This window comes from Camellia sinensis, chromosome 14, assembly GCF_055761805.1.
Source record: "Camellia sinensis isolate YWXY chromosome 14, ASM5576180v1, whole genome shotgun sequence".
Taxonomy (NCBI): domain Eukaryota; kingdom Viridiplantae; phylum Streptophyta; class Magnoliopsida; order Ericales; family Theaceae; genus Camellia; species Camellia sinensis.
The window spans coordinates 51,818,729-51,842,123 of record NC_138974.1 but is presented as its reverse complement, the minus strand read 5'-3'; the positions used below and the strand labels follow the sequence as shown (position 1 = coordinate 51,842,123).

General features: G+C 38.1%; 1 protein-coding gene and 2 long non-coding RNA genes across 5 annotated transcripts in view; 1 reads left to right on the top strand and 2 right to left on the bottom strand.

The window, feature by feature from the left end:
• Nucleotides 1-13,829, bottom strand: part of LOC114318013 (uncharacterized) — a 36,824-nt gene extending 22,995 nt beyond the window's left edge. For 2 of the 3 annotated variants that reach the window (XR_003648844.2, XR_014350423.1), the window contains exons 1-2: nucleotides 13,279-13,829; nucleotides 12,839-12,910 (exon numbers count right to left, since the gene is read on the bottom strand). This is a non-coding gene — a long non-coding RNA (uncharacterized LOC114318013). Of the gene's footprint in view, nucleotides 1-8,984; nucleotides 9,244-12,838; nucleotides 12,911-13,278 lie in introns of those variants that run through there. The other variant, XR_003648843.2, reaches the window with a different exon arrangement.
• Nucleotides 13,830-15,427: 1,598 nt separating this feature from the next.
• LOC114317979 (uncharacterized) lies at nucleotides 15,428-16,381 on the top strand. Its single transcript, XR_014351256.1, has 2 exons — nucleotides 15,428-15,560; nucleotides 15,646-16,381. It is a non-coding gene; the product is annotated as an uncharacterized LOC114317979 (long non-coding RNA).
• A 3,170-nt stretch (nucleotides 16,382-19,551) lies between these two features.
• On the bottom strand, nucleotides 19,552-23,244 carry LOC145806975 (uncharacterized). Its single transcript, XM_082904858.1, has 6 exons — nucleotides 22,809-23,244; nucleotides 22,021-22,450; nucleotides 21,704-21,902; nucleotides 21,347-21,533; nucleotides 20,830-21,160; nucleotides 19,552-20,254 (listed from the first exon to the last, which is right to left on the bottom strand). The coding sequence occupies exons 1-6, from the start codon at nucleotides 23,242-23,244 to the stop codon at nucleotides 19,552-19,554; spliced, it is 2,286 nt and encodes a 761-aa protein (XP_082760984.1).
• Nucleotides 23,245-23,395: the final 151 nt, after the last annotated feature.

Below are 23,395 nucleotides of genomic sequence, written 5' to 3'. Positions count from 1 at the left end.
ATGTCTTCGCAAGACCACGCAAAACATTTTTTGAAATCTTTTAAGAAAGCGACTAGTCGCTCGTGCTGAAGACAATGTAAAACCAATCTAGATCAAGCCAGGATCCTTCTCAGTACTCACATTAACAAACATGATCTCATTTATTAAGGGCTTAGCATGCCTCTCTTTCTCTCAATTGATCAAATTTTTGCAAATCCCGAGGAATTCCTCCTTCTTTGTTTTCATCACAGTGTTAGAAAGTTTTGAAAAACTTAGGTAAATGCAATGATTTCAAGGCACAGAAAAGTAGGTGAAAATCTCTACCGTTTCATTCAGATCTTCTGGCACAACTGGCTTTAGTGATAGAAACAAACTCAAAAGAAAAAGTGTAAAAGACAAACACAAAACAAGAAAGTGATGCCCGAGGTAACACCCCTGAAATCACCTGACTCCAACACAACAGGACTGACTCGATACAACAAGACAAACTCGACTGACTCAATACAAAAAGACTGACTCAACACAACACAACAAGACTGACCCAACACCCAAGTCAGAAAGCACAATTAACAGCATTTGCACATTGCTCAAAATAGTGCGTGCCATCCATCACATTTGGAGTAAAACTGAGCACCCTCCGCAGGTGGTTCATCCCCCGATCACATCATATTATCCCCCACATTCATCGATCCAATGCCGATAGACTTTGTAGGACCTGGCGCGTCAATGACCTTGTTGTCAATCAGATCTTGTATTTCGTGACGAAGACGAAAACACAAGTCAGTGTCATGACCGATTTGTTGATGGAAGACACAATACTTGGCAGCATCATGCTTAGCTAGAAGCGGATTCAGGAGAGGTCGAGGCTCAAGGGGTTTGAGATGGCCTTGTTCAACAAGGATTTGGAAAGCTTTGGACAAAGTCATGTAGAGGGCATAGAAGACCCTCCGACCTCGGGGTTGGTACTTCGAGGTTTGTGGAGTTTTGCTGGATGCACCAGTAAAGGGATTGATAGGCGCTGACTGGGTTTGTTGATCTCTTCCGAGTACAGGATTAGAGCTGAAAGGAACGTTTCTGGTACGACAGCCCTCCTCCCGACTTGCCCCTTGATTCAAACTGCCCCCAACTTGAGTGGCGAAAGTGTCATCCACAATCTTTGCAACAACTGCAATCACTTGCTGTTTGTTCAGCCCTTCGGTTTTCAAAGCCTCAATAGTCCACTAAAGGTGTTCATGGGGACCAATGCCTGCCCCTACTTTGTTCTTACCACTTACCTCCACTTTGCCAATGGATTGGCCTTCTTCCAATGCAACCCGTCCCAAGATTAGGGAGCCTTTTGGCGTGAAACTTCTAGCATGTGATGTGGTCGATAATGGAGCCAATATCCCAGAGCCCAGATCTGCTACAGTTCTCTGAAGATCTTCAATCATTCTCATCAGCTCAGAAGTAGTGGGTTCATGGGTTTAAGATGATTAGGGTTCAAATGCATCCATCATACATAAGTCCGTATTGTCTGGAATGAACACCTCAGACCTGGGTAGATGGGCTGGGATGATGTATATGTTGGGGTTGTAGGCGAATAGGAGTGTATGGATTAGATTGAGATAAAGAGACGGCGGGTCAGTACTAGCCTGAGGTCCTTTTGGTGGAGCTATGGTCTCTTCGTCAATAAGATCCTGAATCTTATGACGGAGGTGGCTGCAACGGTTCGTATCATGACCATGTTGTTGATGATAGGCACAGTATTTAGCTGGGTCATATCTTGGTGGAAGAGGATTTGGAAGGGGTTGAGGTTCTAGGAGCTCTAGGTGCCCTTCTTCTCGCAGCATTTTCAAAGCTTAAGAGAGACTCATGTAAAGAAGATGGAAATTTCAGGCTTGGGGCCGAGTTGAAGTGGCTGGTTTTTGGCCATTGAGGGAAGTAATGATAGTGTCTACTTTTGAGCATTTTGCAGTTGTGCTACCATCAGTAGTAGCATTGGAACTGCAAACAACATTCTTCTTCAAAGGCTCATTATCTTCCGCAAAGATCCCTTGTCTGAGGGCATCCTCGATTTGAACCCCCATTTCATGAAGGGCTGGAAAGGTAAACAGAGGTAGAACGACCATCTTTTGAGTAACTTGCCATGCAGATTCTGAACAATCATCCTAATATGATCTTTATCGGAAGGCCTTGTAGTCATTATTAAGGCCTTTGCTCTCCATCTCGTCACGAACTCTGAAAAACCTTCCTTTGGCTCTTGGCGGGTGACTTCGAGATCATGAGTTGTGACCTCGATCTGTGTGTTGTAGGAGTATTGAGCAATAAAGGCCTCAGCTAGCTCTTTCGAGTTTTGTTGCATAGAGTCCTCCAATTTTGCATACCAGATTGCAGCTATCCCAGACATGGTTCGGCCGAAAAGAGACAACTTCTGGGCTGGGGTCAGACCCATTGGCCTCAGGATATCAGAAAACAGGTGGATGTGCACCATTGGGTCCCCAGAGCCATCGAAGCAGTCGATATGCGGCATTTTAAACCGCTCTGGTAAGGTAACTGCAGATTCAGTATACCTGTTCTCTAAATCCGGAATGGAGTTCACTCCTTGTGCGCGTTTGAATAACTTCTCCAATTTATTGACCTTAAGTGCAGTTGGGTTAACCTCAAATTCAAACGGAGCTTCGGCTTGACAGACAGGAGCTTTAGAGGCTTGCTCTGGGATTGGCTCGACCAGATTATCCTGAGTCTCTTGGACATTAACAGTATGGGCAGTGGCTCCGGGTGTCGGATTACCCATGGAAGGTGCATGAGATGTAGTAGCCACAACCGGCTATGGCTGTTGTTGTTGCAGCCTGATTATCACTTTGGCTTGACGAGCCATGACTTCAGCCTGACGAACTGCGTCCTGCTGCAGTGCCTCAATTGTCTGTTGCAGGTGCTGTATATGTTCTTCCACACTGGTTGGGGGATATGAAGCCATGGGAATGGGTGATTGATCTCGTGCTGAGTTAAATGCAGACAACTGTTCCCAGACCAGACTAGACCCAGGTGAACTGAGGTGTGATTGCTGTAGAAACTGTAATAGTAAATTCTGCCTGAACCTCCTTCGTCTTGTTACCTGTGGGGGTAAGGTAAACACAGGTTGCTTCTAAACCAATTCCGACCTGACAAAATCTATCGATACAAGTCTAGAGTACCCGGGGGATATTGGAGCCTTCTGAAGCTATGGTTCCAGGACCTTGCAAAAGAGAAAATAGACAGCATCTCAGCCCAATTTCACCAGAACAGATATGAGCATAGCTGAATAACTACACTCTTTACTGAATTCTGTCCCAAAATCAAATACCAGACTAGCAACTGATATGCACATCCCTGTACAGTTTCACTGTAAAGTACATACCAATTAAAGAGAGCCAAAACACCCCTATGAGGGGGTACGGTTTCCTTGTCCTATTTTGTCAGGAGCTAGGGTTTCACTACGCACGCATGCGGTTTCAAACAAGTCTACATTCGGGTGAGCAACCTGTCCTAGTTTGGAATGGTCTCTACGACTTCCGATATGCGACTAGGTCGAATGGTGAAGAAGTGTGCCTTGGAAAAATCGAGGTTTGTGTTCCCATCATGGCAGAGCCTGTAACCGGTCAGCCTTATGGCACGTTTTTCCAAGCAAGCCTCCGGCATTCCGTTCAGGAATAACATATGGCAAACACGGTGTCCAAGGCGCACCAATGCAAATGCAATACAAAGAAACACATAAGTGTAGATAAAACAACATATCATGAGTTCGAGTCAAGTTTTCTAAATCCCCAGCAGAGTCGCCAGAAACTGTAGACCGCCCGAACTCTCTCCGCGCGCTCCCCTTTTCGGAGAGGGCGTGAATTGTGTTCTAGCTACTACAGTTCGGACTCCTGTCACGGTTCTAAATCTAATCTCACAAAGTGCAATGTAAGACTGATAAATCACCAAAGAGTCCAAATCCGACAAGTGGTTTTGAAAAATCAATTTTGAATCAAAACCGCCAAACATGGACTGCTTTGCCAGATTTCAGAGTTGCCACCTAAATATTTTATTTCAGGAAATTTAGGAAACCCTGACTCGTGCCTAAGGCCACGTGTCCGTTATCACCAAAGTTGCCTCGGCTCGGGAACTTGGGTACGAGAGGGGAAGGTCCTGAAATGAGCACCCCCGCTCGCCCGATCAAAGGATCGGCCTCTACTAAACATGATATGTTATTTTGAAAACACATGTGTTCTTATTCCGGTTTATTAGCTAACCTTACTACGTAATGTGTACAGCATACAAGTATAGACTAAATCACTTAATTTGGAACAAAACATCTCATGTTCATTTTTCGAAAATGGTTTGGAAGTGCTACTCGCAAGTAAGCTAAAACGTGGATTTGCCACCTTCAAGTGAGTTTAAAACAACATGATTTGCCACTCCGCAAAGTGGGCTTAAAACTCACATTTGATGAATTGTTCCAATTCAAGCAATAAATCCTTCACCCACAGGCATTCATGCAGTTAAACACTTAAGTAAATAGCCTCATGGCAAGCATGCTAAACATGGCAATACTCACACACATGCAAGTATGCTAAAACGTAAACACTTAAAATGTACTCCGAGCCAAAATGGAAAACTAGTTAGAAATCATGCATGATCCTAGCTATGTTAGATGCCTAATGCAACACATGCAAAAATGCAACTAATAGGCTCGACTATCTAAGATGGCATATGAATGCAACACTTGATAACATGCTTTGGAACACGTATTCAAGAAAGTATATTGAAATACAATGCAGTTTGAATATGCGTTGAGCTCGGTGCATGCAAGACAAACAAATAATGCACGCATGCAAAGCATAAGGTATGCTAATTAAAATATGCCCTAAACTAACCATCAAAAGCTGATAAGTAAAAAGGAGAAAGAAATGGGGTTGGAAGACATGCACACATGCACGCACACTTATTACAACAATACGCCCTCTCGCAGGAGGGTCCGAATAAATAAGAGCTAAGCTAAGCTATTTATTACAAATCAACTAATTAACTATGCTAAGTTAATTAATTACAAACCGAATTGAAACTAGCTATACTAAGCTAATTAGATTATTACAAAGACGAATTAAATTAGCTAAGCATATTAACTAATTAATTACAAAACCGGCAAATTAACTAGCTAAGTAAAGCGGTAAAATGGCCTCGAGGGCGAGGGAGAGATGCATGCTCGGTTCGCTTTGCCCGGAAATGCATTGCCTTGCCATGAGTTGTCTCTGTTTGCACTCGTGGTGATCTCAGAACATCACACACACTTCCAGGTTATATCTACCCCAATACAAGAAGATTTTGGATAATTTGCTACAGGTGGCCGGCCGGCCACCTCAACGGGTCGGTAGGCTACCTCAACTGGCCAGTTGGCCAGTGCAAGTGGTCGGTCGGCTAGTGCAAGTGGTCTACCGGCCACCTCTCCTTCCAGAGTCCCACTTTTGCTGCAACAGAGAACAACAAAGGCACAGCAATGTATTTGCAAGGAAATGTATGTGCAAATGCTCTCCTTATCATTTCTCAAGCTCAAAGGAGCGTAGTACTCGGCTCTCAAGCCACCAACCACGTATCTCAATGCATGATGGCCAAAGAGTCAAGCTTGCACCATGTTAGTAAATGCACAAACAACACAAAAAGCCTCCACATTTATCATGCATGATCAAGAGGCTTGGCAACTAAGAAATGTGACACGTTTCATCACTTGGAGTATGAAACGCTCCACATTTCTCGTGTTTGGATTAACGTCCGATCCAAACACATGCAATGCAAACAACATGCTTATCTTGACATGTTTTACTTGGTCCATTTCTTGTTTACACATTTTAAAATTACCGAGTCATTCATTAACCGGTTAAGTTCAATGTGAAAGCCCTCTAATGGGAAAGATGGCCTCAGCCACAAGCACCTTGAGCATGAAAGAAGCCTCATGCTTTTAGTTAGTAGAAACCCTCAAGAGAAAGCTAAAACCATTAGGCATGAGAGCCTCAATTCCATGTTTAAGCCAACAAGGGGCTTAGGACCTCTTTCAAAGCAAATGAAAGAGTGAAACAATGGAGTGTAGGCATATATTTCAACATTGAAATGACATGCTAGAAACACTAAATCATGCAAATAATACATGCAAGGCATGCTAAAAGGCCAAAAGCACCAAAGCTAGCTAAATGCATTACACTAGAAGCATGCAAGACCAATCTCAAATGACCAAACTAGCTCTGGACAGAGCTTAATCAAGCTAATCAGTAGCCTAAAAATGTTGGAATTGAAGCTCAAAAGGCAAGAAAATCATGCGCTCAAAATGGCTCACAAGCAAGGCATAAGGCACAACCCTCAAAAACGATTAAAGAGTGAAATATGTGAGTGTGTGACAGAGGATTATGCACTAAAATTACATGTAAAATGATGTCATATCATGCAAATCACTCAAATAAAGCATGCTAAAGGGCCTAAAACACAAAGCTAGTCAAGGCCAACTCTATTATAGCTATACAAAGAAAGCCTCAAAAGGTCAAGACTACTCAAAACAATCCTAAAGCATGCTAAATCAGAGCCAAAAACATGCTGGAGTGAAGCATACACATGCTAGATTAATAGGCTAAACCATCAAGTACACTAGGCTAGTGAGCAAGTTTACACTACAAGTGCAAGATGCAAGCAATGAGTGGCCAAACCAGCCAAAAACAAAGTTTAAACATGTTAAATTATATCCAAAAACATGCTCAAACTAAGCTAAGACAAGTTACAAAAAGATGCTACTTTGCAAGGCTAACTAGGCATAACATAAAGAGACAAGGAGGGGAGGCCACCCCCTCCTATTTGGGACCTCAAAACAAGTTTTCTACCACTGAAATTCCTCCGGAATTCAGTGGTTAAAGGGCCAGAAAACGGTTGTTTGAAATGCTTTGAGAGATGGCTCAAAAGGCTTTACAAGCCAAGGAGCAAAGAGGGGAAAACACCCCCTAGCCAAACAAGGCTTAAACCACCAATTTAGAACCTCAAAATCAGAGTTTTTTATGGTTCAAAACCAGTCCCAAAATAGTACAAAACAATGGAAAAGGGGGATAAAGCAAGTGTGCAAAAACAAGCTTGACATGGAGAAGTGCTTACCCTTGAAGCACAGCAGCAAAACCAGCCAAAATCTGAGCCAAAACCACCTTTTGGAGCTCAAACAAAGTCCCAAGCTACCTCAGCCCAAAGATGATCAACTTTGGTTAAGAAAGTGTATGCAAATATGTAGGGAATTCTCACTTTCAAGCCTAAAACAAGAGGAGAGAGAGAGAATTCCAGAGAGAGTGAAGAATTTGCTCACAAATCTTCTAGAGAGAGAGGCTCCCACAATTGCTAACTTGTTCTTTTTTTCCAAAATGAGTGATATGGCTCCATATATAGCAAAAATTGAGCTTTGGTCAAAATATCTGAGTTTGGAAATATCTGGAGCAGTGTATAATAACTGGAGAGGAAATATCTGCCAATTCTGGGCTTCTTGGAAATTTCTGGCCAACCGGCCACTTCAACTGGCCGGCAAGGATCATTTTTGGCCGGCACATGGCCGGCATGCTCCATTTGTGGCCGGCACACTCCCATAGGGGCCGGCAGCAAAAACTAGCCCCTGGTCCCGACTTCAGCCAGGCATAACTCCTTCATCTGGACTCCTTTTCAGGTCATTCTTGAGTGAAAAATGAAGCCCTGGAAGTCTTCTTTCCAACGGTGGTGGCCTCATAGCTGAAATTCAAGTGTACAAACGGATAGGCTCGATTTACCGAGGGCTACTCAACTCTCTCTTAACGATTCATGCCCAACTTCTTCCCCAACTGGGTTTCTTCCCTCTCCTCCAATTTTCTTCAACCCCAAACCCCTAAACAAGGTGTTTTGAAAGATTTTTCAAAGATTTCATCTCTCTTTCATTTATTTCCACTTTTTCCTTGCTCGATTTATCGAAAAACGCAACATTTAACAAAATGCGAGCTTCGGAACATCGTAGAATCATTTTCAAAAATATTTTGAAAGAGAGGGTTTCAAGGTCTAAAAATCATTTTAGTCAAAATCATTTTGGTCTAAAAACGGGTTGTAAGGTTGGGATTTGACTCCCTCCTTGCCGAAGAAATCAAACCCTTGCACTGCACAACTTTTATCACCAAGTAAACCATCAGTAGCGCCCAAGTATTAAGGGCGGTCAAAAACGGGGTATCTATAGTCTATTCATTGTATATACGTTGTATTAGATAGAGCCCATTAATTCATTCTTTAACATTCAGGAAGAGAGAAATTGAGCCGCAAAGAGAGAAAGGCCAAGAGACAGAGAGACAGAGACAAAGAGAAAAAAAGGAACTCAAGGCTTGAGAATTGAAGGAAGAACAAAGGAGAAGAGGGTTTTGTGGGATACCAAAATTCAAGTTAAAAATTGTGGAAAAATCATCTTAAGGTATGAAATTTCATCCTCTTTCTAGTATAGTTTAAATAATCTAGACATAAATTGATTCAAGATGGATTTTGAGAGGATTAAAAATTAAGATTTGAAGATTAATAATATAAATTGATACGAATTGGGTTTTGAATCAAAAATCAAGTTTGGTTGAAGAATATGAGCTATGATTCCTTAAATTTGTTAAATTTGGGTTCAATTTTGAGAATCATTCTTAAATTAAGTTCTATAAATTACATGCAACAAGAAATGTTTGAAGATTGGATCCATGCAATGGAGTATGTAGATGATTTTGAAGAAAGTTATAAAAATTATGAGTTCATGAAATTATTGGTTTAATGATCAATTTGATGGTTGATTTGGAGATTGAGATTTGGGTTAATCTAGGTTTAAATATGATGTAAAAATTGGAGATTTTGTGTCACGACCCCATTCCGCCCCTAGTAGAATGGTGCCGTGATGGCCAGTAATCCGAGATTACCGAAGGCCAACTTTCAAAATTCACACACAAACAGAGTATACATATGGGGCTTACAAATGCGGAAGCAATAAATTCAAAACTAAGTAGTCCATAAGAGCAGTGCATAAGTTAAATGGAATGGCATACATCATTACATAGCTTTAATACAACAAAAGGGAGTACAAAAATACATCTTGACCAAAAGGCTTCTCAAGCCGACATATACAAAACACAATGAAATATAAGCTGAGAAGCATGATCTTCAAGATGTTACAAAAAAAAATACGAATCCAAGACACGTCGGCAAACACATCCGAAACACATCGGTAACACATCTAGGCCTCATCACCTTCTTGCTCATCACCTACATATATATAGAGAAGGTGAGCTTGGATACTCAGTGAATGGTACAAGTAATAAAGGGTTTGCATGTATGACATCCAAGATCTTTAACAAAACAATGCATAATCATAGCTTATGACAAACATTGGATAAATCGAGTTCATCTAACAAATCTATCGAGCCTCATCAATCAAAGTCTTTCAAGTTTCATGGGTGACATTAACAAAGATTGTGCTACAAATGCTTATAGTCCCCTAGCATGTACGGACTTTCAAGAATTATGCTACAAATGCTTATAGTCCCCTAGCACGTACGGACTTTCAAGGTTGTGCTACAAATGCTTATAGTCCCCTAGCACGTACGGACTTTCAAGGTTGTGCTACAAATGATTATAGTCCCCTAGCACGTACGGACTTTCAAGGTTGTCAAGATCAAAACTAATACTTGATACACAAATAGGGATAGTCATTCATGCTTAGCAAATACTTTTCAAAACAAAGCAAAACTTTATCAAAACTTTATAACGTAGCTTTATCAAAAATACCACTCACATAGTTCTTCAACGTCGGGGTCAAGCGAGAGTCCAAGTCCTACAAACACATGGCAAAGTCTATTGAATGCACTTTCAAACAAGCTTTACATGGATGCAAATGTTCTCGGCATTCATTCAAAACTAAGTCGAACCAAGACAAAACACTGTTTCTCTTCTCGGGAAAAACATGCTGGGTACCAACTAGGCTATTGCCGAGGTCCCACACCTTCTTGCCGAGGTGTGGTCCCGGTGGCCACGCTCAAGGAAATGAAGTCGGGAAAATCTGGATTTCCCTCTGCTGAAGAACATGAAGAACATGAAACACATGAATGCTCAATCTTAACTTGTCACTACGAAATCTAGAACTTCATGCTATGAATTTAAAAAACATGGACCTGGGTACCCATACTCGAAGATCTTATGAAAACAAACACAAAAGCATGAATCTTAATGCAAACTTTCAGATCAAACAAGGCTTTTATTCAAGAACACATGAATACTACTTTCTCTTTCTAAAACCAAACTTTCAATCAATGCATGGCTTGCAAATCAGGTTCGATCATGCAATGCAGCTAGATGACTAACAAGAACAACAAGAGTAGGTCAAGAATCTAACCTTAATACACGAATCTGACGGTTAAATCTCTAAGAATCAAGCTCGAAGATCCACTCCTTCACTTTAAAACTCCTTCTTCCTTATAGAGCTTCTCTCTCTCAAGGCAAAGATATGATACAAAATGATAGGTTCTACCCACTGCCAGCTGATTTAACACTCAGCTCGGACATGTGGCAACGGCTGGTTGGTTCTCCCCGAAAAGGTGGCTGACAGACCAGACAAAGTATGGCGAAAGGGTGTTTAACAAGTAAAGCGGCATGGCACTCTGACAAGGTACTAACATCGGGTGAAAACATTGGCTCCGGTAGGTGAGGTATCTATGATCCCGGCTAGGACGGACAACACTCGGCCTAGCTGTGCCACATCTCGGCCTAGATATGCCACACCTCGGTCTAGGTCGCACCAATCCGGAACAAGATCACTTGGGTTCAAGGATAACATCTCGGCCTTGATGATACACCTCGGCCTAGAAAATGACATCTCGGCCAATATGCCAGGGCGAAGGTAGAGGTCAACCAAAGTGGTTTCAAGGTGGTTCTGGCTTTAAGGTGACCTCGGCTAGACTCACTAGAAAAGAACAAGACTCAACAAGTAAATTTCACATAAGTACAAACCAAGACAAAATCTCATTCTAGTTAAGACAAGTCAAGAAAATTCACTACTGCAACTTAGCAAAACAAGATTATACAAATGCTCATGCCCGAGGCTAAGGTGAGGAATGAGGGTCACTACATTTTGGTGTTAGGAAATTTATATGTTGAAATTGATTTGATAAATGGTAGATTTGGTATCTCTATGTTCTATAAACGATTTTGGAGGAATTTTATTAATGATTGAAGTGGTTTTACCTAAGTTGCTGAGTTTATGAAAATGTTGATTTTTGTCTTTTGTGGTTTAATTGATGGTGGTATTGTGCATATAAATTAGTTGGATATTTAGAAAGGTTAATAACTCAAAAATGTACAAAGGATGGGTGTTGTGGAGATTGGATAAGAAATTTGTTTGGGTGACTTGAAGTTGGAGGAGTTCTTTAGCTTGTCATTTCGTAGCATGTCTTATTTAGGATCAATTTTGTAGATATTGTAATTTTCATTGAAAACTTTTCCTTAATTTTAGATCCCATTTACTAATTGTTAGGATTGGAGGAAGGCGTCTCTACACCTCTTGGGAATTAATTTGTAGAATTTCAAATCTATGCTTTTGCTATTTTGGAGGTGAGTATACTTACCATGGAAATTTACCTTATCTCTATCTTTAATACAAAATTTGAAAATATTTTTGAATTAAAGGAAGTAACACATTTCATCATAATATATGTATAAGAAGAAAATCTATAAATTTATTGAGGTCAAATGTTGAGTTTAAATAAATATATGATTTCATCTGTATAATGAAGCACTAATTTTTATGAGAATTTATTTAAGTTTTGTCCTTCAGAGTTTATGATGATGATGATTAAATGACAATGAAACGTCATGCGAGAGTATTTATTTTTTATTGATCATATAACCAAATATAGCCTTTGGGGCTACAAGGGCCGAAATGCTTTGGGGTCTTGGGGACCGAAATGTTTTAAGGACCATAAGGGTCATTGTACATAAGGGGTTCTAGGGACCGAAACATTGAAATGAGAATTGAAGTGCTACGATAACAAGAGTTATGTTCCTTTGGCTATGTTTTGGGTAACGGTACCGTCACCACCTAAGTCGCGAGGTAACGCGACCCTAAGGCTATATAGTGGTTCGTATGATGGACATGAAATCTTAATGTATTGAAAAGTTGTATTTTTGTTTACTTTCCTTATTCAAATGTATTTTTCCTGCATTATGAGATTCTTTGGAAAAATCTTGATAACGGTCTATGCAAAATTTTCTCAAATTTTATAAGTTTCAGTCCAATTAAGCTCTTATGTTTATTATCTTATTTTGAACCCAATTGGAAGGAGCAAGCTTTATAACTCCATGGGATACTCATTGGGCTCTAGCTCATTCTTTTTTTTAATTAATTTTTTTTCAGATTCCTAGACTTTTGTGTGGCTCGCCTCAACTTGGAAGATTAGAGTTTCTGGAAGATCAAATGTGAACATTTGGTAGTTGAGGTTTTGCTTAGGGTCACTCTAGGATGTAGTTTTATCTTTTGTTTTATGAAGTAGGTTGATTGTAAATATTTGCTTTGTGAAGTTGGATGTATTGATGGATTCATGAATAGTATGTTTTATTTTGGAGGTAGTGGTGCATGGAAACTATCTTAGTAGCATGATGATATTTTTGTCTTTGAATGGATCATCTCATATATGTTGACCAATCGAAAGGTCTTATGCACTATTGGTGATATGATATAAGAATTATACAAGTGATTATTGTGTACGGGTGTTATAGCGTTGAAGTGTGCCCTCTTGGCGGGAGTGTTATACTCTTTTAAAAAGAAAAGACAAAAAAGAAACCCATTAAAGAAAGCTCATGAACCAACCTTTCCAATTCAATCAACAACCACTTTTGTAGCCTCCAAATTGAAGTCCCCATTCCTTACTGTTGTTGTCTTCTGCACATAGAAGGCTTCATCAAAACTTGGAGCCATTGCACACTTTTACTAATTTCTATAGATATTTAAGATTTAATAACTACCCATCTTATCAAATGAGAATCATAGAATCATAGAAATCTCTGTTTTGTTCCTTGGAATGCTTTATAAGAAAAAGAGAATTCTTCACTAAAGAATGTATGCAAAAACAAGAATGAAAATAGTATGAAAACCCAAAAAAGATGAAGCACTGTGTGTGTGTGTTTCATTTTGGCATATGATCGAACACATGGTGGACACACAATTAAACAGTTGTGAGGATCAAGAATAGAGCCCCAAATAGACAAATTAGGAATAATTTCATAATAAACAAAAGGAAGAAGACACACCTCATTTTCTGTAAGTTGTTCTAGCTCATAGAACATACACCAATCCAGTATGTATGGTCAGAAATATATTGAAGGTTCTGTTTCGGTGACGAGTTTGAAAGCCCACTCAACTCTTGAAGATCTTCCACCGTTCCACCGATCGCACCACTCAACTCCTAAAGAGCTTATCGCTTGAGTCATGAGCTTATCCTTTCTTGAAGGTTCCTGCTGCTTGTGGTCTTCTTGAAACGGTGATAGCGGTGTATGCATTTTGTGCAAGATTCAAGAAGGGAGAGATGGTGGCCTCCAATTGGTTGGTCAATCGGTTGTAGATGTCGTGGCTATTGTCATTGTTAAGGAAGGATCAAGATAGGCATAGCTGACAAGAAAGGGTGAGCTGTAATTATGATTTGAATAGAATGGAGAGGTTGGTAAAAGGACTGTTAGACTGAAGTATTAGAACAGCTTCTATGCTTAATAACCAAGCATCAACGTATTACCACTGTTACATGTAAAACAAGCAGTAACGTTACACCAAAGGGCTCTGATTGAGAGCTCTAAGTAGAGCTGCTCTAACAGCAGCTCTACTGAGCTGGCAACCACTTTATAAAAAAAAAAAAAAAAAAAAAAAAAAAACAGAAAAAGACAAAATAAGGGAAGGAAAAGGACAATTTAATGCTAATTTAGAGCCACTGTTTTAGAGCTCTAAAGCAATTTTCTATACCAAATAAGCAGCAGTGTTACACCACTCTTACATCCTTTTTATATATGTTATAGATTTATATGCTTTTAAAATTTATTTTAAAGGGTTGGTTAGGAAAGAGATTTTTTAGTAATTTTTAAATTTTTTAATTTAAATATGAAATAAAAAAATAATAAAAAACTGAAGTGTTTACAAATGATTTTTTAACTTCTTAAAAAAAAATTGTAAACAATAAAGAAGGGAATGAATTTTTTATATGACTTTTTGAATTTTTTAATAATTTATTTTTTAAAATTTTTTATTAAAATTCAATCTTCCAAACAAAACCTGGCACTACAAAAAATTAAGGTTTTAGAGATCAAAATTTAGGAATAAAATTATTTTTTAGGAACTAAATATTTTTGTTGTGAAAAATGTTGTTATTATATTTTTAGCAATGAAAATTAGGCATTAGTGATGAATTATTATCCTTTTAGGATCAAATTTTTTGTCTCAAAAAATAAACCATGTTGAGATCAAATTATTTTGTCCCTAAAAGTCTATTTATTAGTGACATTTTCAAAATTTTGTCGCTAAAAACTTTGTTTTTGACTTTTCGAGACGACCTTTTAGCGACTATCCTCATGACGATAGAAATTGATTCCTAAATATCTTTTACAACAAAATTTTTACTTTTAGAGATCAAAATATTTGGTCTCTAAAACTCTTATATATTACCGTGTGAATGTGAACTCCACAGTTTAATACTTATCTTTCACATTTTTTGTGAACTTGTAATACATTTTGTGTCAAGAAGTGTTTATATGCCAGCAATTTTTTCACAGTTTATATCACAAACGTGCTGCATGCAACAATTATCTTCGAATCTTGATATTTTCACTCCATCTATATAATGAAAAATTCTCATTACATATTTAATGGCTATGAAATAATAATATTAATTTACAATTATTCTAAATTAAAAAAATATTGCTTGTTTTTATTTTTCAGAAAACACTTTTTAAAAAATTTTACATTCTTATTTTTCGTATTTTTTTTGTTTTTACTAAATTTTTTTAATATTTTAAGCAATTTTTTTACTTTTTAGACACACCTAACATAAATACACCTAAAAAGTAAAAAAATTGTAAAAAAAATCTTTTAAAAATTCACTAAATACCAAAAATACAAAAAATATATATATATATAAGAATTCAGTACATTTTTATATTTTTATGTATTTATTAATTTTTTTAAATATTTTTTCACAATTTTTTTACTTTTTAGATACAGCTAACTAAGGTGCATCTAAAAAAGTTTTAAAAAAATGTTTAAAATTTAAAAAAAAATTCACTAAAAACAAAAGAATAAGAAAATCAAAAAACTCTGTTTTTAAAAAACTTAATCCAGAAAACTCAAACCAAACACACTGATTATTATTACACTCATCATTAGATAATGTAATGAAACTCCCAATTAGAAATACGTAATAGAGAGAATATCTATTATTTATCTTGTACATATCTAGTGTTGCCCTTAAATACAAGAGACATGCATCTTATACAACTTGACAACTAAGAACAAACAAAATGCCAAACCAACCGATCAATCATATGGATAGGTAAAGCTTAATTTCTCGGCAATATTTATGAAATGACTAACTTATTAATTTGCTTTGATTTGTTTTTGTTTCTTGGATAATTCAGGACAACTGAAATTTCGGCAGAGGATTACAACAAAGCAGTGGATGATCTAGTAAACGTGAACAAACTGTTCACCCTAGCAGTGTTCCTGGGATTAGCACTGGCTACGGGTCGGCAGCACAGCCTGGGGAATCGGGCAGAGTGCGATGCAGGAACAATAGTCGCCAAGAGGCTAATTGTGTTCGAGGTCTTGTCCTTCACTTGCTTCATTTCATCCACCGTTGTGGTCATGGCAATCAAGCTTCATCTCAACATTTACCGTGGTGGTAGGACATTGAAACACAAGATAAGGGAAATAATGGTGTTTGTAGCAGGGTTGGCCACGTTTTTTGCTTATTTTTTCTTGATGCTTTCGATGGTTGATATCATCCAGATTCGGTTGGGGAAACTGTCGTGCAGGAGTTCCAAGTCTCTCGGAGCAGCCGTGTCCGTGATTTCTATTGTTTCTTCTGCTCTGGTCGTCTTTATGTTTCTCATGTTGCCTCCTTTATACAAATCCATCTCCCGTATTAAAAGCTAGAAGCAGGCCAATATATAAATTTAATAAGTTGTCAAAATAAATATTAAAAAACGTTTGGATTCATTCTAGCTAGCTATGTTTGGATCCATGCGAGACATGTTCCAAGTTGTTTGAAATATTATGTCCTAGTAGGGGCATGCATGTGTATATATATGTTGTATACATGTTGTTGTAATGAAAAATGATATATAAATCTACTTTTTAGATTCATTTTCTAAATTGAATAATGTGTAAATAATATGATTGGTTGGTAATTGAGAAGATATGAGAGTGAGTGTTACCTTCATATCCTAATTGAATGCCACATTATTATATGAATTTTATATGAAATACAGAGCCATGATGTTTGGTTCTTCTTCTTGTTTCTTGTTTGTGTTCTTTGCTGTGCGGTTATATATGTAGATTGTGAATTGGAGGCAAATAAGGGGCTGCCATTGATTATCTGCTACCTGCCATTGTTCTGAATTGCTACAGGAGTGTGGTTGATCTGTCAAGCTGGTTGAGCTTTGCTGATTGGTTGTTATGATCAGAAATGGGAAGGCTGAATTGTTGTTATGATCAGAATGGGAAGGCTGAGTTGTAATTTTCGCATGCTCTGTTGTATGTGTAATTTTTGCTGATTGGTTGTATTTTTTGAAAGTTTCTGCTGTATGTGTAATTTTTGCATGCTCTGTTGTGGCTGCTTTGCTTTGCTGATTGGTTGTTATGATCAGAAATGGGATGGCTGAATTGTTGTTATGATCAGAAATGGGAAGGCTGATTGGTTGTTCTGTTTCTGTGATCATCTGGAATGCAAATGGATCTTTGGGAAGGCTGAACTGTTAGTTGATAGGCTTCACTGGTTCGTGCAATGATTTTAGTTGATAGGCTTCTGCTGTGGTTCCAATGATTTCAGTTGCTTAATGAAAGCAAAGCTTGACAAAGTGGGGAAAAGCTGTTGCTCATTCAGAAATTATGATATCTTCCCACCTAAGACAAATCAGGGGTTGGTTTGGGCTGCTGGTCTGTTCTGGGCTGGAATAGCAATGGATGAGGTTGCTGCTGCTATGTTTGTCTGCTGCTCCTATCAGTTTGGCTGCCGCTTTGTTTTGCTATGTTTTTCTTTTGCTCTCTTTTGTTGGTTCCTCACCAACTGACGCTTGGAACTTTATTCTAGCTCCAAGCTCCTCTTTATTGATGTAATCTTTCATACCTTGTTTGTTTTCATCAATAAAAATTTTCTTTGCCGATCAAAAAATATATGTAGATTGTGTTTCAGTAAGCTTCCTTTATCATCTGGCATTCGAACTGTTCCATGCAACTTGTACATTGAAGTTTTTCCTTTCCTTTTTTTTTTTTTTTTTTTAAGAGTTTGTGCAAAGTGTTTATTGCAGTTTCTACTTATAACTTATAAGCTAAAAAAAATGTTAAAAAACAAAGAGTTATGCTAAGGATTCCAAATAATCTTTCAAATTTTTTACCGAAACTCTCACATAGGTGTGAAACCCACACACATATAGATATGTGTGGGTTCCACACCCGTATGGGTTTGTGTGGGTCCTATACCCATATGAGAAGTTTGGTAAAAAAATTAATAGATTATTTGGGGTATAGCGTTTTCCAAAACAAATTATGAAGCTGGGATATACTTTATGATTTCCAATTTTCAATACGAGAAAAGTTACATTAAATAATACTGTACCAATATACTTTTTGATTCGTATATTAATACAGTGTTATTTATTGCCTGCTCTGATATTATTTTTGAATGGTTGAACATCAACTTGTTTAAAAACTTAATTTATGTGAGAGAGATAATTTTATTATTTATATTATAATCTCAACACAATGAAATTGTCCATTTCATAATTAATGATAGTGAAACACGTAACATATTTTCATTTTGAGTTCAAACATAAATCTTAAATTTTAAATTGACATAATAATTAGAGACCATTACTTTTAAATTTTATTAATATGTTGCAAGTTTATATATTGGAATGGAGACCTAATAAATCTTCTTCATCACACTAATCTAATGATGTCACGTTGATAAGTACTCTATAAACAAATGTAAGAAGGATCTGATGATGTAATTTTGTCTTGTGGAAGAGAGAAGACAAATAATGTGCACAATTAATAATTGTTCTTCGTTTAGTTGTGATGAAAAGAAAATATAATGAAAATTTTAATTACTGCTCTTTTCATGACTGCTTAATTATCATTCCATGAAGTTTTAATCTAATGTCTTCAAAGTTTGAGGTAAAATACAAATCAAAATTATTTTCCTTCTCACTTTATCTATTTATTTATTAGTTTTTAAGTAATTTAGCTAATTTTGCAGTTAGAAAGGATGGCCATAAAGATACTAGTTTGTTTGGTGCTCAAGCTTTACATAATGCATAATTGATCTTCAAGTATCACACAAAAGAAAGTTATGTGAAGCTTGTATTTGGGATTTCTCTGTTAAAGTGAAATTCAAATAGCATATGAAAGAAAGCGATAACGTTTTGTATTTGAGAGCGATATTTAAATGTCGCATAAAAGAAAGGAATAAAAGTTCGTATTTGAGAGTGAAGATCAAATATCACATAAAAGAAAGGAATAAAAAGGTTTATATTTGAGATTTTTGTATTTAAGCAATCTTCAAATATCACAAAAAAGAAAGAAATAAAAGTTTGTTTTGATGTTTCCATGTTTAAGTGATCTTCAAATATCATAGTAAAGAAAGGAATAAAGATTTGTATCTGGGATCTTCGTGTTTAAGCTCACTTCGAATATCATAGGAAAGAAAGGAATAAAGGTCTGTATTTGAGTGAATGAAAAAAAAATTATATTTGGGATTTCTGTATTTAAGAGACATTCAAATGTCACAGAAAAGAAAAGAATAAAGGTTTGTATTTGGGATCCGTTTAAACAATCTTCAAATATCAAAAAAGAGTAAAGAATAAAGAATAATGGTTTCTATTTGGATGAATAAAATATATATATATATATATATACACACATATATCGGGGTTTAAACATGCAAATTTCTTTCTATCTAATACATATATATATATAAGATTGGACTTTTCTCATATTCACATCTCAATACTTCTTTAGATCTTTTGAGTAGATGATCTCCACTTTTTTTTTCTTTTTTTGGATAAGCAAAGAGAAGCTTTATTGATGAAGAGAAGAGACCATTCTTACAATCAGCAATAAAGTGAGGGGAAGGCTGCATACATTAAAGCTACTCAAATGATCCCAACAGATGGCACCACTTAAGAAGCACTAACAAAGGAAAACAGACCCAGGTTGATGAGAGACCAACCCAGGCAGAACATGGAACAAAATAGAAGACAAACAACACCCCCACACCACTAATACAAAAACCAAAAGCACCAGAACACCAAATACCACCACCACTAGTAGGCTTTGATCCTATCAAGAATATTGACTATATCCTCCACTGAATACTGCAGATCTCTAGTACTATGCTTGGACCAAAGTGTTACCCTTACTTTCACCAATTCAAATAATTCTAGCCCATCAACAGTCTTACCATGAAAAAGACACTCATTCCTTACTTTCCAAATTGACCACATTACAGCCAAAGAAATAGATTTCCACATTTTTTGAACCACCTTCTTGAACTTGAAACCTGCCCACCAATTCAACAAGACCTCAACTGACCCCGGCAGTACCCAAACCAAATCCCACAATTTCAATATATCAGTCCACACTTTCCAAACCAAAGGACAGAACAGTAGCACATGGTTAACTGTCTCCTCCTTTGCTTTGCACAGCAAACACATCGAACTGGCTTCCATGTTCAACACACCAATCCTCTTAAGAAATGTTGAAGTTTTAAGTCTGCCTTTCCATGCTAACCAACCACAGAATTGCACCTTGGGTGGGGCAATATTCTTCCACAGCATATCAGTAACACCAACAGCAGGACCTTTCAAAGACACCCACCACTTCCATGCTGAAGCTATAGAGTGTGAACCTGATGAACTGGCCAGCCACATGCAAGAGTCCTCAGAATCTGTTGTGAGTGAAGGTGCATCCCTAAGTAACTCTTGTAGCCTAACAAGCTCCTCCTGCTCCCATGCTAGCAGAGGTCTTCTGAAAAGGAAATTCCAATCCTAAATTGATCCTCTCCTTTGATACATCTGCAGAATTGTACAACCCTTCTCCACAGATAAGCTATACAACCTAGGAAATTCCTCCTTCAAACACAAGTTATTTAACCACTTATCCTCCCAAAATTGGAGTCTTTGCCCATTGCTGGCAACTAACTTAAAATTTGATAAATAATGATCAACCAAACCAGGGCAATGTGCACCAATGTAAAGAACATCAGCCCACACTCTGGACACTGAACTAGACTCTGGTGCAGTAGGTACCCAGCTTACCCCACCCACGCCATATTTGCACCTCAACATCTGGTTCCAAAGGGCTTTGTCCTCCACCACCATTTAAGTAAAAGACAGTTATTGACTTCTCTCAGCTTTCTAACCCCCAGACCTCCTTGTGATCTATCTACTGCTATGTCCTCCCATTTCACCATATGGACTTTCTTCTTAAGATCAGAATTGCCCCACAGAAAAGCTGCCAGAATCTTCTCAATCTGCTTAGCCACGCCTACTGGTATTTTAAAAATTGATAAAAAGTAAGATGGCAGACTTGAGAGAACTGACCTGATCAGAGTTGATCGACCAGCAAAAGAAAGGACCTTCTTCTTCCAAGCAGCTAGCTTCTTTTTCACTTTCCCAATAATTGGTTGCCAAGTACTTTTTCTACTGGGATTAGCCCCAAGAGGTATGCCTAGATAACTAATAGGGAACTTTTGGGTGTGACAGTTAAGAATTGAGGCAAACTGCGTTATCTCCAAATCACTAACGCCAACCCCACACATCACACTTTTGTGGAAATTTACCTTTAATCTAGACAGCACCTCAAAGCGCCTTAAGATTCTCTTGATGTTCACCAATTCCCCCCTCTCTGCCTGACAGAATATAGTGGTGTCATCTGCATAATGCAAATGAGAGAATTTCATCTCATTAGGCCCCACACATGCGCCTTTTATAAGCCCCCTCTCCTTTGCTCTTTCAATCAAGATATTCAGGCCTTCAGCACTATGTTGAACAGAAGTGGTGATAATGGATCACCCTGCCTTAGCCCTCTTTGAGGTATGAATTCTGCTGTTGGAGAAACCATTAACCAAGACAGAAACTCTAGATGATGATAGGCATGTTTCAATCCAACTCACCCATTTGACCCCAAAACCAAAATTCTTCATCATTGATAATAGAAACTCCCAATTAACTGAGTCGTATGCCTTTTCAAAGTCCAACTTTAGAATAATACCTTTCATTTTTTTCAGCTTTCCACCAATGGACCACTTCATTAGCAATCAGAACACCATCAAGAATAAATCTTCCCCCAAGAAAGATGTTTGAACTTCACTAATGATCGCTGGTATGACTCTCTTCAATCTTTTTGACAGCACTTTAGCCAAAATTTTATACACTAAATTGACTAAGCTAATTGGCCTATAATCACTTAACTCACATGGCTCTCCTTCGTAGGTATGAGGGTAATGAAAGAGCTATTTACACCCGACACCAGCTTCCCATTTGAGTAAAACTCATGCATGAATTGTAGTATTTCTCCTTTCATGACCTGCCAGCACTTCTGAATGAACGCCAAATTGAACCCGTCAGGTCCAGGAGCCTTGTTACCATCACTCTTGTATTGCAACCCATATCTCCTGCTCAGAAAACTCTGCTTCTAAGCAGTCAACCCACACAGCAGAATTTATGGATGCAAAAGGGCCAAGAAGCTTTGGCCTGGAAACCCAATCTTCAGCAAAAAATTTCACAAAATGCCTGTGAATTGATTGCTTCACACAATCTGGCTCCACCAATCTGACCCCATCTTTCATAACTGAATCAAGAAAGTTTTTCCTTTGCCTTGAGCTTGCCATCATGTGGAAAAACCTTGTATTTTTGTCCCCACACTTAGCCCACACCATTCTAGATTTTTGATGCCAAAGACTCTCCTTTCTCCTACTCAGATCCCAAACGTAAACCCTAACTTCTCTCCTTCTCTTTACCTCTGACTCTGATAAAGCCCTATCTTCTGCCACCAAGTCCAGAGTATGTAGATCCACCTCTGCTTTCTTAAGTTGAGTTTCCACAGGGCCAAACACCTCTGAATTCCAACTTCTCAGGTTGGCTCTAAGTTTTGCAAACTTTCTCATTAATTTGAACCCAGCCCAACCAGATTCAACAGCTTCATCCCAAGAACTTTTCACCACTGCTTTGAAATGGGATGAGATAGCCAAGCATTAATAAACCTGAAAGGTTTGGGTCCCCAAATCCTCTTATCCTCAATTAATACGACTGGACAGTGGTCAAAAATTGATCTAGGCAATCCCCATTGTTTGAAAGAAAACTCCTCGAGCCAGCTACTATCCAATAGGAATCTGTCTATCCTACTCCATCTCTCCCCATCTTGTGCATTACACTAGGTAAAGCTTCTACCCCTCATTGGCAAATCAACTAGGCTCAGTTGATCAATCATATCATTGAAGTCATTCATGCCTCTCTTCCTTCTTGAGCATCCCTTCATTTCACTTAGAAATCTAATTTTGTTGAAATCTCCACCCATGCACCATGGACTAGGAAAGGAAAGTTCAATCTCCTTAATACTTCCCACAGCTGCCTTCTCTTGCTAACATCAGTTGGAGCATAGACATTCACCACAGAACACTCAAAAGATACACCAGCATACACTGATAGTATGATAAAGTGTCTAGAACCACAACAGTCAGTTAACTTAAACCTATCAGGGTTCCAAATACACAACAATCCCCCAACACTCCCAACAGCATCTACACCCATATACTCCATTCTATCAAATGGCCATATTGATCTAATGAACACTTCCTCTATACTGCCTCTCTTTGATTCTTGAAATAACACCACATCCATTCCGCTTTCTTTAATCATGTTCTTGATTTTACCCCTTTTCTCTGGTCTTTTAAGACCACGAACATTCCATGTCATTATCTTCATAAAGAGATCTGTATAACACCCATACTCCTCCATTGGTAGTTCAGACTTCAGCTACCCGTGCGCCTGCAGCAATCCTCTCCAAATTACTACATTCTAGCTGGATTATCTTCTCTACCACGTTAGCCTCATTTCCACCAAAATCTATTCCAAGCGATTTCCCCATCTGGACAGTTGCTTTAGCCTC